The 15,250-nt window shown below is 41.8% G+C and overlaps 1 protein-coding gene across 7 annotated transcripts in view; it reads left to right on the top strand.

Annotated features, from left to right (window-relative positions):
• The window catches only part of DEPDC5 (DEP domain containing 5), a 43,280-nt gene that overhangs the window by 10,681 nt on the left and 17,349 nt on the right, over nucleotides 1-15,250 (top strand). For 4 of the 7 annotated variants that reach the window (XM_021413182.1, XM_021413188.1, XM_021413187.1 and 1 more), the window contains exons 18-31: nucleotides 1,084-1,153; nucleotides 1,608-1,644; nucleotides 2,391-2,511; nucleotides 2,807-3,030; nucleotides 4,559-4,762; nucleotides 4,993-5,128; nucleotides 6,712-6,809; nucleotides 8,900-8,965; nucleotides 10,253-10,436; nucleotides 11,254-11,414; nucleotides 12,491-12,608; nucleotides 12,775-12,942; nucleotides 13,850-14,069; nucleotides 14,953-15,086. In XM_021413182.1, the coding sequence (XP_021268857.1) occupies nucleotides 1,084-1,153; nucleotides 1,608-1,644; nucleotides 2,391-2,511; nucleotides 2,807-3,030; nucleotides 4,559-4,762; nucleotides 4,993-5,128; nucleotides 6,712-6,809; nucleotides 8,900-8,965; nucleotides 10,253-10,436; nucleotides 11,254-11,414; nucleotides 12,491-12,608; nucleotides 12,775-12,942; nucleotides 13,850-14,069; nucleotides 14,953-15,086 (1,941 nt within the window). The remainder of the gene's footprint in view (nucleotides 1-1,083; nucleotides 1,154-1,607; nucleotides 1,645-2,390; nucleotides 2,512-2,806; nucleotides 3,031-4,558; nucleotides 4,763-4,992; nucleotides 5,129-6,711; nucleotides 6,810-8,899; nucleotides 8,966-10,252; nucleotides 10,437-11,253; nucleotides 11,415-12,490; nucleotides 12,609-12,774; nucleotides 12,943-13,849; nucleotides 14,070-14,952; nucleotides 15,087-15,250) is intronic. The other 3 variants (XM_021413183.1, XM_021413185.1, XM_021413186.1) reach the window with 3 other exon arrangements.

Here is a 15,250-nt window from a genome sequence, read left to right as displayed (position 1 = left end):
GTTTATTTCTGCTGCTCTGCTTGCAAAGCAGGGACAATAGTCTTGCAGAGCTAAGAGTGCTCTTGCAGAACTCTGGTCGTTAATTCAACATGTCAGAAGTGATGGGCAATTTGAAGAGGAAAAAGTTTTGATCTTACGCTCTCTTTCCAGCTGAGTTATAGCCTCAAGTTATGATTTAAGTAAGTCAGGAAGCTTAGAAAAATTACTGCTTCTTCAACTCAATTGTTTATTAGTGAAAGTAAGTACATCTCCAGTGAAAAGTTACAGGTAAAGAGCATGTGAATAGCATGGATAAATGTTAAAGCAATTATAGGAAATGCTGAGGCTCAGTTTTACATTGCTTTACCCCAAGGCATGGTAGGTTTTCTTTCTGCTTTCTGTTAAACATTGTGTCATAGTGCTCTTTCTCTAGCATTAGAGATCAGGGCTCAGAACAAAAGCCGCTTCCACAGTCCCTGTTCTGCAGCAGGATTTGTTTTTCTCTTTTAATACCTTGTTTTATCTTCATGCATTGTATGACTGTCCTGACCAATAACCATTCAAGCATTGCGTATACCCAGTCTTTTCAAGTAGCTGGAAGGCACTTGATCCTTTTCTTAGATGAAAGAGGTGTTTGAAGGCTCATAACAGGATTTAAAAGATTCAGGTGACAAGAGACAGATCTTAAAGAATAATTACCCCAAATGGGAGGAGGTCCTTAGCTTTCAGGCAGTTCACATGAGGCATTACTGTCATGTAAATTAGGGAAAGAATCATGTAAACTGTGCAGTGCTCTATAGACAGGGAAAGCTGATATCTTTCTGTAGAAAGGGGAAGTGAACTGGGGAATGCAGACTTTAATATATTAAGAGGAGGTCTTGACCAAGGTTATACAGGAACTTTAGGCTAGCCTTTAAGGAAAAGTACTGCTTCTCTCTCATTAACCATTTGCCAGTGTTTTTCTGATGTTGTCTTATGCAAAGAAAGGTATACGTTCTTTTCCATCTAATAGCTAGCTCAAATTCATAGGCTGTTTGCTATGTGATTGAGCAACTATGTTCAGTTCCTAGAAGACAGCTGAACTGTCCTGTTTTTCCCTTTCAGTTTCTACACGTCCAAAAGCCAGCTCCAGTGCAACAGCTTCACTCCACGGATCAAACTGGCAGGAAGAAAAGTAGGTATCTTTCTGATTATCTGTCAGATATCTTCTCTCAGCCAAGTGTCAGAATCCTTCTAGCAAGGTTAATATTGGAACAGGAGTCACTGCATTTCTGTATTAAAAGACACTGCAAACAGATCTGTAAATGGGTGTTGTAGGGATTGTGCAAGAGGGACTAGTTAGTCAGGGTCAATCCATCCTAGGATTAAACTGAGTGAGAAATGCTTTAGACAACATAAAAATGAAGTTTTATGCTTTAATAGAGAACTTGATGGAAAAAAAAACTTGGGTAAAGATGTGTGTTGTGGCCTTTTTATGTGACTGTGTATCAGTGCTTTATACTTCTGATGTGATATGGCTGCCTCGCTGAGCTTACATTTGATGCTTTATCACACTGGGGTATTTCCTTAGAATATGCTGACTGTTGTTCTCCTGTCTTTCTTCACAACTCCTTTGTTGGACCCTCCAGCCACTGACTGAGAAAACAAAAAATAGCCGAGATGCCTGTGAGTAATCCTGTTGTGGAATGATCCATTGCACTGGCTCCCAAACTAACAAACAGCTGTAGTAAGACAGTGACACTAACAGCAAAAACACTTTTGATGAGATGCTGGAAGGGGCAGTTATTGCAGAAAAACTTGAAAACCACATGATCATTACCCAGGATGTTAATGTGCATGTATGAATTGCATTCTTGACGAATAACTGCAGTGGACAGAGGCAGGAGTTTCTGTCCTAAGTGCCTGTCACCTGACTAGAGAAATAGGTGGTATCAGGCTGGTGTGCTAGCACTACCATTCACAAGAAGTGGACATTTCCTGGCTTGAGATGCTGTCAGTGATATGGCCACAAAATTGCAGAGGGAGAAGCCTGCATTCTGCTAATACCACCTAATTTCAGGGACATGTCCATTCCAGAAGAGAAGTTCTCATTTCTTGAGAAGATGCTTTAAAATTGCAGTTCCTTCTTGAAGTGATATGAGACATCTGTTCATGCAAGAATTGGTTTATTGAGTATTAATTTAGTCTCCTGGATGTATGTAGGAAAGATATTAGGGCCTAGATGTCTCAGATTCAGAGGCACAGACATTGATAATTGAGCTAGCATCTACTCCAGCTCTTCTGCTCATCGGATCTTGGAATGTAGTTTCTTTTGGAATAGCTACTTTTTAGTGGGGAGGGTTGGATGCTTCTGCCCTGCAGATCTTGAACATTCTTGAAAGAGATTCCAGTACTATATGACTTTATTTCAGCATTAGGAGCTCCAAAAGATGCTGAGAATGCCCTGCCCATCCAGGTTGATTACGATGGCTATGATGCCCAGGTGTTCAGACTGCCTGGTCCATCCAGAGCTCAGCGCTGCACCACTTTTAGGTAAGAGGACTGTGAGCATACCAGTTCAAGAGCAACAGCGTTCTGGTGTATTTCTTGATGCATAATGTACTTTGAGAAATATGAGGAGAGCACGAGCTCACTGCATTACAGCATAACACACAAAGTATTTCATATCAGAATAGTCAAGAAATAGTGGTAGCTTCCTTTTAGTCTTGTTTTTTGCATTCAGCCGTTGAGTTTTTTTACATGACTTGAGCTTGTTCGAGCCCCTTTATAATTTGGGAATGTATTACCTCTTTTTTTCTTATTGCTGCATGTAACTCTTTCTTTTCAGCAGGTCTGTGAGGGAGAGAGAAAGTCGTACCAGAAAGAGCTCTAGTTCCTATGACGTCTCATGCAGCCCTTCTCTGCAGAGCCGCACGCTGCCCCCCGAGGAGGTGAGGAGCCAGGCTTCTGATGACAGCTCCCTGGGCAAGATCTCCAACATCCTGATGATCCCACGGCCTCACCTGCACCAGTATGAAGTCAGCAGCTCTTTGGGCTATACCAGCACCAGAGGTCAGCCTGAGGCAGATGGGAAAATGCCTTAGGTGGTGAGGGGGAAAGAGAAAATGGAAGGTCATGTTGGTCTGCCAGGCCAGCACAGGGAAAGTGGTGCTCGTATTAGTAGTCATGCTACAGCTTTTATGCATTTCCAGCTATGTCTGGGTATGCATTCTCCCTTTATCCTTGTCCAATTTCATTGCATTTTTTTAACTGGCTTGTCCTGAATAGAAGTGTCCTGATACTGATTTGTTCTTTTCCCTTGCCTATTGCCTTCCTTAAAATTTGACTATTCTCCTGTGCCTGTCTGCAAATGTGGACATATAGAAGTAATTTTTTATCATCCAGGTCACCTATAATCTGTGAAATGAGAATTGGTCTTAGTAATGAGCCCTGGGGGACCCTGCTTATAACTTCTATCTATGTGTAGTTACTGTTGTTAAGAGTCACTTTCTGGGTCCTTCCTTTCAACAAAGTACTGCTGAGCTGTTTCACTGTGTTAGTAGTGGTGGCAGTCTTTTTTTTTTTTTTATTCTTCTAATTTAATTTTATTCTCAGACAGTATGTGGTATCTTCACAAGCTCACATCTAGGTAAATTGCATTCCTCCTGCAATTACTTGATCAGTAGAATTCTGTCCCTGCAGGCTCTTCATGCTTTTTTTTTCTGTCTGATACTTAATATCATGTTTGTCTTGTTGTAGGAATAGGATTTATTGGTGTGGAACTGCTATCACATAGGGAACTTCACATTACATTTACCTTTCATGCATTCTCCTTCTTCTGTCAGTTAATGCATAGATATCCTGGTATTTTTGTTACTCCTTTAGTCTGAAGGCTAGTGTTGTGACTCAGCTGAAGATGTGCTCTGGTTGGGGATGTGTGTAGAACAGGGCTGATGGGGAGGGGTCAGAGTAATTGGAATTTTTCACAAGTTCTGGTAAGCGGTGTGCAGTGGTAAGTGGGACCATCCCTTCTCTTTGAGATTTCTGGTTGTTGAATGGAGCAAATGCTATTTAGTCATCTAGTTTATTCCTCCCATTTGTAAGTAACTGCATTTCTGTTTGACCTTGACTAGTAATGACTAGCTGCTAGCTTGCTGAGATCTTGTGTCCCGGTGTCTTCTGGAAATAATTTCATATTTAAGTGGTCAAATTTGAATGTTATAAGAAATGCACACATTACTCAGTTGTGGCTTCTGCTATGTCTTTGGTACTCATCATGAGGTTTCTGCTATGTCCTCTCAGTCTTTTGCTTTGTTTTCTCAGGAATTCTCAAAGCTCTGAGCAGTTTTTCATAGTCGACTTAGCATAGTTGGCTTTATTGAGTATGAAGTGACACAACACAGAAATGCTGTAATGGCAAGTGAGATTGTACTCTTTTTGTTCCAACCTGCAGACTGGATTGAAATTGATTTCAGCTTTTCTCCCTGCCTGTTCCTCAGCTCTCTTTGTTCCCACTTACCCTGGGGTGTCGTTATATCCCGTAGTGATTCATTCTCTCTTACTTGGCTGATCTCATACTGACTTTAATTTTGCTTTCTAGATGTCCTTGAGAACATGCTGGAGGCTCAGCAACGTGACTCCAGTGCCCCAGGGAGGTTCCATGTTGGCAGTGCAGAATCCATGCTACACATCCGGCCTGGGGGATACACCCCCCAGCGAGCCCTGATCAATCCGTTTGCTCCATCACGGATGCCCATGAAACTTACCTCTAACAGGAGGCGCTGGATGCACACTTTTCCTGTGGGTAAGTTTGTTCCGTAGCGTGTTACGTAGCTAGGATATTTTTCTTCACCCAACAGGAGAAGCAGTGTGAAATCTGGTGTCTTGAAGTACTCTGCGGTGTAACAGAGGCTGAGCGAAGTGTATGGATTTGTTAAAGCAGAGGTGGTAGCAGGAGAGGAGTACAAGTGAATGAAGGCAAATGAGGAGTCAAGGCAGATGAAGTGAATTAATGATCAAACTGTAACTGTGTAGGTCCATCAGGAGAAGCTATCCAGATCCATCACCAGACTCGTCAGAATATGGCAGAAATGCAGGACAACGGGCAGCAGGATTTGACGCACTCCTCTGCTGAGCTGCTGGAGCTGGCTTATCACGAGGCAGCTGGCAGGTGAGGTCCTCAGGATGGAGCTGGGTAGACTTTGCACAAACATTCTTTCTCATTAAAATTCTCTCTGTTATAGGCTGTCGTCTGAAAGTTTAATAACATGCTGTGTCATATGCAGCCTGTACTTCTTTGAGATATAAGGCTCTTCTGGCAGGTCTGGAGATAGTTTACCTCCTCAAGTATGGGGAAGGCAGTAGCTTATCACAGTTTGCAATGCTTTGTACTGCTCACGTATTATTCATGGATTCATTCCAATTCAGATTATAAGAGACTGTCTTTAACTCTTGACTCCTTATCCTGATAGCTGAGACTTTCATGCCAGAACAGAACATTTTACACAGCTTTGCCTCTCAGTAGCTGCTGAACACTCTCAGCCCTGTCCTTTCATTCCTGTATTCCCCATGTTCATGAGCAGTACAACCATGATAAACATCAGTAGTGGATTGCAAATGAAAGTAGCTGTGTTCTCAAATCAGTTTTTTCTTAAAAAAACAAGCTTTGGTCAGTGCTGGCAGTTTGTATTGACTGTTGGCTGTGAGAAGTGAGATCCCTGTGTTACTGGATATGGTAAGATTGTGGGGAGGGTGGTTTTACAGTGAGAGAAATTAGATCCTTCACTCAGTGTAAGCCATTTATCAAGCTGCACAGTTATTCTCCCATCTCCAGATATTCTCTTACCTGGTTTTATCTGATAATTCTTTCATTGAAGACATTTTGTGTTTTTCACTCTATGCTTATTAAATATTATTTACCAAAAAAGTCTTGGTATCTTAGGCAACTCAGAATTGCCAATAATAATTTTTTTAATCAGTAATTTTGATATTTCTCCTGCTATTGTTTCCTCTTGCTTGTAGAAATTTGTTCCATTTTGTTTCAGAATGTGCAGAGTGAGTGAGGGCCATGTGCTATCCTCTGCCTCTTGAATTTTTGGGGATTTTTTTTCCCATGCTGCCTTTAAATAGTCCTTCAGGAAATTTCAGTCTAATTTTCTTTTTTTGTTTCTTTCATAGGGATGTTGCTGCCCTGTCTTATATTGTGTGCTATCCTTTAGCATACTCTAATCCCTTTGTGTGTTGCATAATTTTGATATTATATCATCCTCGCAGTCTTTGTGCCATAATCCTACCGTAAACAAAAGATTATTGCCTTCTTATTACTTCATAACCTTTTAACATTTCTAATGTTAACACTACTGTCTCCTGCTGTCGTATTCTTGATAGTGCTATCTTTGAATCTTTTCCTGGTCTCTGTGGATGACATACTCGGCCAAAGCACTTGCTTGGTCTGGAATGCTGGTTTTCTGGGCCATGAAATCAGATTCAGTGAGCAACTAAGTTTGATTTCTCTGGGGGAGGTGCGTGTGTATCTGGCTCTCTACCACCCTATAAAGACAGTGCATTGGTTATTGCTCAGTACTTGGTTTTGTGCCTATTACCATCTCTGCAAATGTCATTAGGAGCATGGTTGTGAAGGCTCAGCTGGGATGGCAGGCTGGTTGCTTGTTATTTGTTATGTTGCTTCTTATCAAAAGTCGTGAGCGTGGCAAGTATTTGTGCTGAAATACAGGCTGCTTTGGTTCTCTCTAGGCACAGCACTTCTCGGCATCCAGGTGACGGTGCCTCCTTCCTGGGCTTCAGTTCTGCTGAGGAGTTTTCCAACGGGCTGGCTGGCAGCAATGGTGCAGGTAATAATGGTGCAGCAGTGGCAGAGCTTGGTGTTAGGGAACAAGGCCCTTATCAACAGCAACAGAGTAATGGAGCCAGAAATCACGGCAAGTAGCTGGACCAGACATTACAGATTAAAGAACCAATAATAGAAGAAACAGTTTCCAGCTCTGAGGCATCAGTTAACGCTCTTGAGCTTCTGCTGTGTTGAGGTTTTTAGTTTATTTTTTATGTATCTCTACTTGTTTAATTCTATATTATAAACCTTAGGATAAAAAGTTGCTCATTGTTTACATACCATAAACTCTTAGACAGTGGCTTAATTCTATGATAGCAAAGCACTGATGTCTAAACAAAAAACTAACTAGATATGCACTGGATTTGTTCAGAACTCTTTTTCTGTGTGGAGTTTCCTTTAGTTATTGCTCTTTGGATTAAGAAATTTGTTTGAGCATTTCTATTTTACATTTACAAGTTGATAGAAATAATAGTTTGGTCGTATCTGGGTTTTGAGAGAATCTGTAAAGCAGCAGCCCTGTTGAGCATGGTGAATTCTGGAATTTAGTATTTTCTGGTGTTTCTTGTTGTTACTTAGCAAGGCACTTTCTCCAGATTCTAAGCACTCAGAACACGGTGCTGCTTACACCAAATATTACTCACATAGCTGAAATATTTAATCCCATTTTAAATTTAAAGAGCAGACTCATGTCTGCGCTCTCAGTTGAGGATTAATGCTGCCTTTCTTACCTTACCCAGAGACCTGCATTAGTAGAAATTGTTTTTGTTTTTTTTTAATCCTGTAACTGGACCAATGTGTCCCAGTAGCATTCTGTTGTGTTGTCAGATTTGTGCAGCCTATCTTCTGGTTTTAGGCACATCCTTTTTAGATAGGGTACATGAAATTTTCTTTATCTTTTGTACTATAGCTTTCAGGACTTCTGTTCTTAAAAAAAAAAAAAAAAAAAATCTTCAAATGGTTTTGGAAACAAGTTCACCCTTGGAAACTGCATTTGGGTGAAAACAAAAGTTATGTTTTTCCCTCATGCTCACACATTCAGAAGTCATAAAGGCGTTTTGTTAGCAGGCTTAGTTTTCATGTTTGTCTTGCCCTGTGTTCATGTAGCTGCATTAAAAGTGATTTTGCTCCCGTTATTTCCTCCTTTGGGTTTTGTCTGAATACATTTGATTTTTGTTCTTTGCTTTTTCTGCATTCCAGGTAGTAATTGCCAGAACAGAGTCTAAACTGCATTTCAGCTGCTGGATATAATTTGCTGGCTATGTTGCAAAACAATGCACATCCTTCTATTTTATGGAAACCTTTCATGTCTGTAGATTGGACACAAATCACGAACATGGTGGAAGTTGATCTGTGTCTGTCTTTGTGAAAGTCACTGAGTGCCTTCCCTGTCTGAACCCCCTCAGCCATCTGTAGCTGCTGTAGTGTGACTCAGTGATTTGACTTGTTTCTCCCTTATGGTTTAAGTCATCTATGAAACGGAACACTTATTTTTTTTTATTTCCAAAAATGTGATTTCTCAGTGAATCTCATCTCCTCTGCTGCCCACAGCATGTTTTGCTGCCATGTGTGCTTCACAGTGAAGAACTGCTGCATCTGTTTACACTGACATTCAGTATGGTGTCTCTGTTATCCAGCAGATGGTAGATGTAGTTCAGAGCAAATAAATCTTGTTGCAATTCCCTAGCTAGGTGGCAGATGGCATCAGTGGAGCTGATGGAAGACAAATGCCAGTTTGAGCCATCTCTGCTGTTTTACTAGCATCATCATGGGAGCATTTACTAACAGAAAGGATGGTTAAATGCTATTTAGAATAACAGGTATGACGTTGGTATCAATTTCCTGGATACAGGTTATAAGTCAGTTTTTTTTAATGGTTCTTTAAATGCTTGGTGGCTTTTAAAACTGTCCATAATGAATTCTTTGGACTTGTTTAGAGTCGCTGAACGCTTGATATCGAACTCTTGTTCGACTTGTTTTCTCCTCGTTAGTTGCCTTGGTATATTTTTTTTGCTGCACAGAATCCTGAGCTCTTTAAAGGACATGACATGTAATATTCTTAAAAGTAAAAACATGTGTTTTTCTTTCTTGTAGGGATGAACCTCAAAACTCAGAACAAGGATTCATCGGAAGATGCTGTCTCTAACTCTCCAGATCCAAGTAAGCAGGAGGAAGGTTTGGAAAAGAGTTGAAATAAATGTGAAGACTGGGAGGGAAATGTATACAAAAATAAGGAGGTAGCAGGCAAGAAACTTGAGGAGCCTGCTTGCCTTTTGGCAGTAGTTTTATTTTGTGCTACGGTAATTGTCAGGATCTCCCTATTTTGTGTCTCACTGATGGAAGTTCCACGTCCCTGAATATATGAACTATTTGTCACCTTACATCTGAAATTCCTTTCTTGCCAGATGCTATTGTATGAAAACCTAAAGTGGCTGAACTCTTTTCTGCTGTGTGGAAAGCTTGCTTGGCATCAGCCAAATAAAGCAGAAGTAGTACAGTCAGTTTCTGAACTTGGTATCGTTTACTGAGAAATGTGCACCTTCATCTAATACAGAAACAAGCACGTCACTGCTCAAGAAAGCACTTTCTTTATAGCAGTCCTGTGTCATTTCCTTGTGCAGTGTTCTGCCCATTAATCTAAACGTCTTTATAGTAAAATAATTTTGTAAGACCTCTGTGAGAAGAGCTAGCAGTTGGCCAAGTGCCTTGTTACATATGGCTCGAGGCAGGGTAAAATGTAGTGCATTAATGAACGGATGATATAGTTTGGTTAGCTTTTGCTTTTCAGTGTCTAGTTTTAGATCTCTGTAATCTTGAATCTGCAACATAACTCTAGAAGAGGGTGTGGGAAAAGATTCTTTCCAAGTTAATATTTGTCTGGTCTTCCTACCCCTCTGGATCTGTCTTCTGTTGTGTAACTGTAGAAATACTCCCTTTTGTGCTGCTGTACTATTCCAAAAGGAGGCTGGTCTGTCATTCTCTCTCTGCTCATCCCCAGCTCCTTCTGCAGTTATCTGGGATGCAAAGCTGGTCTGATTTTCTTGCTCAGACTTGGAATGTTCTTCTGTTGTATTAATAATTTGTAAACGCACCCGACTTGCTGTAATTTTGGCAAAGCAGTGGCTATTTTGGCTTTAGCTTTCAATCAACAGAAAATTAAATGCATTAACTTTGAATGCCATTTGCATGATGGGATTGAATTAGCACGTGGCACTGCATTGTTTAACAAACTGTCTCTTTCTCTCCCTCCCTTCTTCCCGTCTTGCTTTCCTTTTCCCTCCCCACTCCATCCCCTTTTTGTTCCTGTTGTCTTTATGCCACCTCACCCTTGTCCTTCGTTCTCCCTAACGCTCCTCTTCGCACACTTTCATCTCCTCCTGCACCCAATTTTTCCATGGGTGACCATATACGCCCCGATTGTCTCCCCCCAATGATGCAACGAGGCAGTTCTGACACTGTCTGCTCCCCCCGTAGTGCCAGGCTTCTGTTGTACAGTTGGAGTGGACTGGAAATCTCTCACTACTCCGGCATGTCTCCCTCTTACCACGGACTACTTCCCTGACCGTCAGAGCCTGCAGAATGATTACACCGAGGGCTGCTACGATCTCCTTCCAGAGGCTGACATGGACAGGTTTGGCCAGCACCTTTTCTGTGAAGTGTTTGGCATTGAATCCGAGGTGCTTCAGACACAGTTGATAGGAGAGGAATGCTTTGCAGTTTATACAAGAGAAAAATGAGCAGCAAAATACTTGGATTTTTCTCATTTTAGGGGTGATTTTGCACCTTTTCTGATGTTGCCATCTGACAGTATTATATTCTATGCTTCTTTAGAAATGGTTTGCTTACAAAGTTCTACTTCAAAAAATAACAAAAATGACCAAGAACAAATATCCCTTTAGAGCAAGAGGGCAAAGTTCAAGAGAGGAAGTAGTTGTAATAACACGGCAGAGTGATGCTGAGTCTCTCATCATCCCAGCTGCTGATCAGTGTTTGAGCTGCCTTTAAATCTCTCTCTGTTCCTGAATTCCTGCTGTGGGAAAGGGTGGAGCATTGCCTGCCCATCAGCAGATCTGAGTTCTGCTGGACATGTACAAACTGCACTGAGATTCTCTGGAAAGTGCTGTAAAAATGATCGTGTATTTATTGGAAGTTGTAAGCAAATCTTTACCTGTTGTAAGCAAATCTTTTGGACTCTGTGTCTGTTACTGGTTTAAAATCAGCTTTCACAGACACGAGTAATAAGTATTGCCAGGCAGCTAACCATCACCTGTTGTAAACAGAAGGTGTGCATTTCCTCTCCAGTTTCTGCAGGTTGCTTTCTCAGGCAGAGTGCTTCATTTGCACAGAGCCCAATGTAGCAATACGTCCTCAATTAGGAAACGCAGAGCTAAGAATGGGTGTGTGGTCAGCTTCCTTATTCTTCTCTCCTTCTTAACCTTTGTGTTCAGGAGAGATGAGGAAGGAGTGCAGATGACAGCCCAGCAGGTGTTTGAGGAGTTTATTTGTCAGCGTCTCATGCAAGGCTATCAAATTATTGTGCAATCCAAACCACAGAAGCCAGCCACAACTGTGCCACCCCCGCTCAGCAGCAGTCCCCTTTACAGTCGAGGTGGGTGACTTTGAATTGAAAATGAAGTCTTTTTGTCTCTCTGTCCTCCTGCCAATGCCAGTAACCTCCATGAATCAAGCATAGATACTCATTGAAGCCATTGTTGGTTTTTTTTGGTATGCATTTCAGTTTCTTTTTTGATGGTGGTGGTTTGGGGTTGGTTTCTTTTTTTCTATGTGAAAAAAATCATTGGGGAGAGCCTGATTTGGGGCAGCACAAACAATTCAGTTGCACCATGAGGCAACAGCCGCAGGATTTGTGGAATGCAGTAAGAAGCTGGCCTCGTTTTCATGATGGTGAACCTAGATTTAATGTGGCCTGAGTGTACTTTGGGTGAATGTAGCTTAAACACATTTCACGTGGTGACTACAAGGCAGGCAGATCTGTTAGATGACAGACTGAAACCTCCAAAATTTATATATCTGAAAGTTAATCTAGCAGCATTTTTCCAACTTTGTAATAGCTGTGAAGGTCCCAAGCAGAGAAAGAAAGCTGAAAACTTAAACTGAAACCAGGTGTCAGCTAAACCTAGTTAAACTCCAAAGGACTGGGACTGGGATGAGACAGTCTCATATTCAGCTGAGAGAATCTGACTTAACTGTTTGACTTTAGACTTCTTTCTGAATATTCTCCAGACAAGAGTGATGCAGTGTCTGTAGAGCAGGGAATACACAGAAGAAAGATGTAGTTGTTTTTCACTGATTTGTAACATTGAGTTTAAGTGGTTAGTTCCAGAAATCAAGGACAGAGAGGAAGGGAAAGTGGAGCCCAGCTTTACTATTGTAGCCACCAGTTTCTCAGCACTTCATGCTGCCTGTTTCCTTGTTGTCCTGCCTAAAGAAAGCCTATATTGATGATGTATGTATTGCTTATATTACAACTGAAGAAATGCATTCACAAACTGTAAGAACAAAAGGCTCATTCTGCAGATGTCCCTTAAAAAGGTGAAAGATGTCTTTGTTTGTCTGAGTTCAGAAATCTGGCTCTGGAGTCTTTTTCTATAGGTACAGTTTGTTGATAAAGTTTTGGATATTGAAGTAAGCTACAAGGTTGTGTGCTTTTATTTTTACAACTAGGCCTCGTTTCAAGAAATCGACCTGAGGAAGAAGATCAGTACTGGCTCAGCATGGGCCGTACTTTCCACAAAGTGACATTAAAAGACAAAATAATTACTGTGACTCGGTATCTGCCCAAGTGAGTATCTCTTTGGTTGAGCAACGTGTTAATGTTCAGATGAACATGCTTCTCCAGCTGCCTGTACTCGAAAGAATGTACTGTGAAGCCACGTGTCTCTTTACAAGAAAGAGAAGCACTGCTATTGATAATGCCAAGATTAAGGTTGGTGTTGTATTTTTTCTAGGTATCCATATGAATCTGCTCAGATAAACTACACTTACAGCCTGTGCCCCTCTCACTCTGACTCTGAATTTGTCTCTTGCTGGGTAGAATTTTCCCATGAGAGATTAGAAGAGTACAAGTGGAATTACTTGGATCAGTATATCTGCTCTGCCGGCTCAGAGGATTTCAGGTGAGCTCTCCTTTTCCATCCAGATTGTTCTGCGTCCTAATTTCCTCTTTTCCATTCTGACCTAAAATTTCTTCAAATAAGTTCAACCTACAAATGCTCAGTACGCTAGGGAGAGTAGCTGGCCTGCTTTCACTCGTGTGCTGCAGGCCGCTCTTACTGCTGTAGGAATTGTACTCAGTGCTGCTGTTGCGTTATCTGATCTTTGATACAAAATCTTGATAGTAAAATTCAGCACAAGCAGAAACTTTTATTTCTTTGCTACAGATGCAGTGAAGTATGGGGGCTTTTTGTACTCTGCAGGTGCTTTACTTGGCTTCGTACTCATTTCTGGATCTGACTCAGAACTCCCATTCAGCATTAAATCTGTTGGATTCTTGCTCGAATCCTAGACCTTGCTTTACTGTATTCCACTTATAAACTGCATAGAGTGGAGCTTCTCGTTAGTGATGTGGGATATCTTCACTGGTGTCAGTAGCTTTTTTGATACCTTCTCTCAGCAAGAGCAGTGTTTCTCTATCCTTATTTCCTTTCAGGTCTCAACCAAAACACTTGCTGCTGTGAAGTGTACCACAGACATTCCTTTTCTTTAGCTTATTTTTTTGGGGAAAAGGCTTTGTAGCCTACCTTTTAGAGATAAGAAAATATCTATTTACAGTAAATACAATGAATTCTGAAGATGGCCTTGGTTTCTCTTCTCATTCACGGTCTGTTCCATGTGCTGGAATACTTCCAGTGGCATTCATTTTGCTGACCACTTCATTGCATGTCTACCTTCTATCACACAGAGGCAGCACAATGAGATGCTTACTATACTTGCTGAAATTCACAGCTGATAGATCTACTTACTGTGAAATCCTTCATAGGAAGCTGTGCTGAACTTTCATGTTTTCCGTGTTCCTTCCTTCAGCCTTATTGAATCACTGAAATTTTGGAGGACTCGCTTTCTCCTTCTGCCTGCCTGCATCAGTGCCACAAAACGTATTATGGAGGGGGAAGTGCACTGTGATGTGTATGGAGACAAGCCCCGTTCTGATGAGGAGGAGTGGCAGCTCCTGGATGGCTTCATTCGCTTTGTGGAAGGTTTGAACCGCATCCGTCGACGCCATCGATCCGATCGAATGATTCGAGTGAGTCAGCTTCTAGTTGGGTGAGAAGCTGAAGGCACCTCTTGTAGTTCTTTCCCTTCCTTTGAGTTTATCTGCATAGTCTAATGAAGCGTTAGCAGAGATAGCTGAGACAATCCCAAGCACACGAATGAGCGTCTGTCTGTACATACAGCACAGTGCCATGCTGAATGACATATTATTTCAAATGTAAAGCAGTGTGGTCTTATTAGCATCTCGCTGCCGCTCAACTAATTAAATAAATTAAATTTGCCTGGAGGGGGTTGCACATACTGCTGTGGCTGGAACCAGAATTAGGACAGTCAGCTCACTCAGTGAGAAGCCAAGCTCTTCTGTGCAGCATTCCTGTGCTTTGGCCAGCTGCTCTGCCCGTACCGTAAGCCTGGTGCCACCTATTTGCAAGTGTACATTGCTTTGTGCTGTGGTTGTGGTCAGCCTGGATGCATTGCAGCTTGTGGTGTGGATCGTTGGTGAGAAGAGAGGTGTGAGGGAGCAGGGCTGCAACTTCTGTCTGAGCCGGATGTGTGCTACAGACTTAGAAAAAGGATTGAGAAAAGAGACCCATGTAGGTGAATACCTGGTAAACAGTAGCTTTAAGAAGATTGTGAGAAACTGGTTAGTGTGTATTAAATTCTCTTTAAATTCACATGCAGAATGGGGTGCTTTATTTCAGAGCAAAGCCACCTTATTACCAGAACAATATATGTTTTATTTTATCAACAGCATCCATACAGAACACCAGACCGGTCCATTTCTCATTTACTTATTGTTTAGCTCCCTTTTAAAAGTTTGATTAACGAAGCCCTGCTGGCATGAGATGCTGTGTTCTTGCTTACTAGTTAGGCCTAGCTTGACCAGGTGCGTGCTTCCTTTTTTCCTTTGTTAGAAAGGGTCTGCCATGAAAGGCTTGCAGATTGCTGGTCCGCTCCCCACCCACTCTCTGGAGCAGCCTGGGCCTCCCATTGGGAAGAAAGGAACCTCAGCACTCTCAGCTCTGCTGGAGATGGAAGCCAATCAGAAGTGAGTCCTACAATTAGACCGTATTGAGAACTCTGGGTTATCTTTCATACATACCTTCCACCTGGACTGGCTAAGGCAGCCTGGGGGAATTTTCTCTTGAAAAAGGGGGTGGTGTGGGATCTTGCTTCTCCACTAACCTTGTGCCAGAGCTGGGAGTGTACTGG

The sequence above is a fragment of the Numida meleagris genome, chromosome 14, assembly GCF_002078875.1.
Source record: "Numida meleagris isolate 19003 breed g44 Domestic line chromosome 14, NumMel1.0, whole genome shotgun sequence".
Taxonomy (NCBI): Eukaryota; Metazoa; Chordata; class Aves; order Galliformes; family Numididae; genus Numida; species Numida meleagris.
Note: the sequence above shows the minus strand (reverse complement) of the source record. Positions and strands in the feature narration are given on the sequence as shown.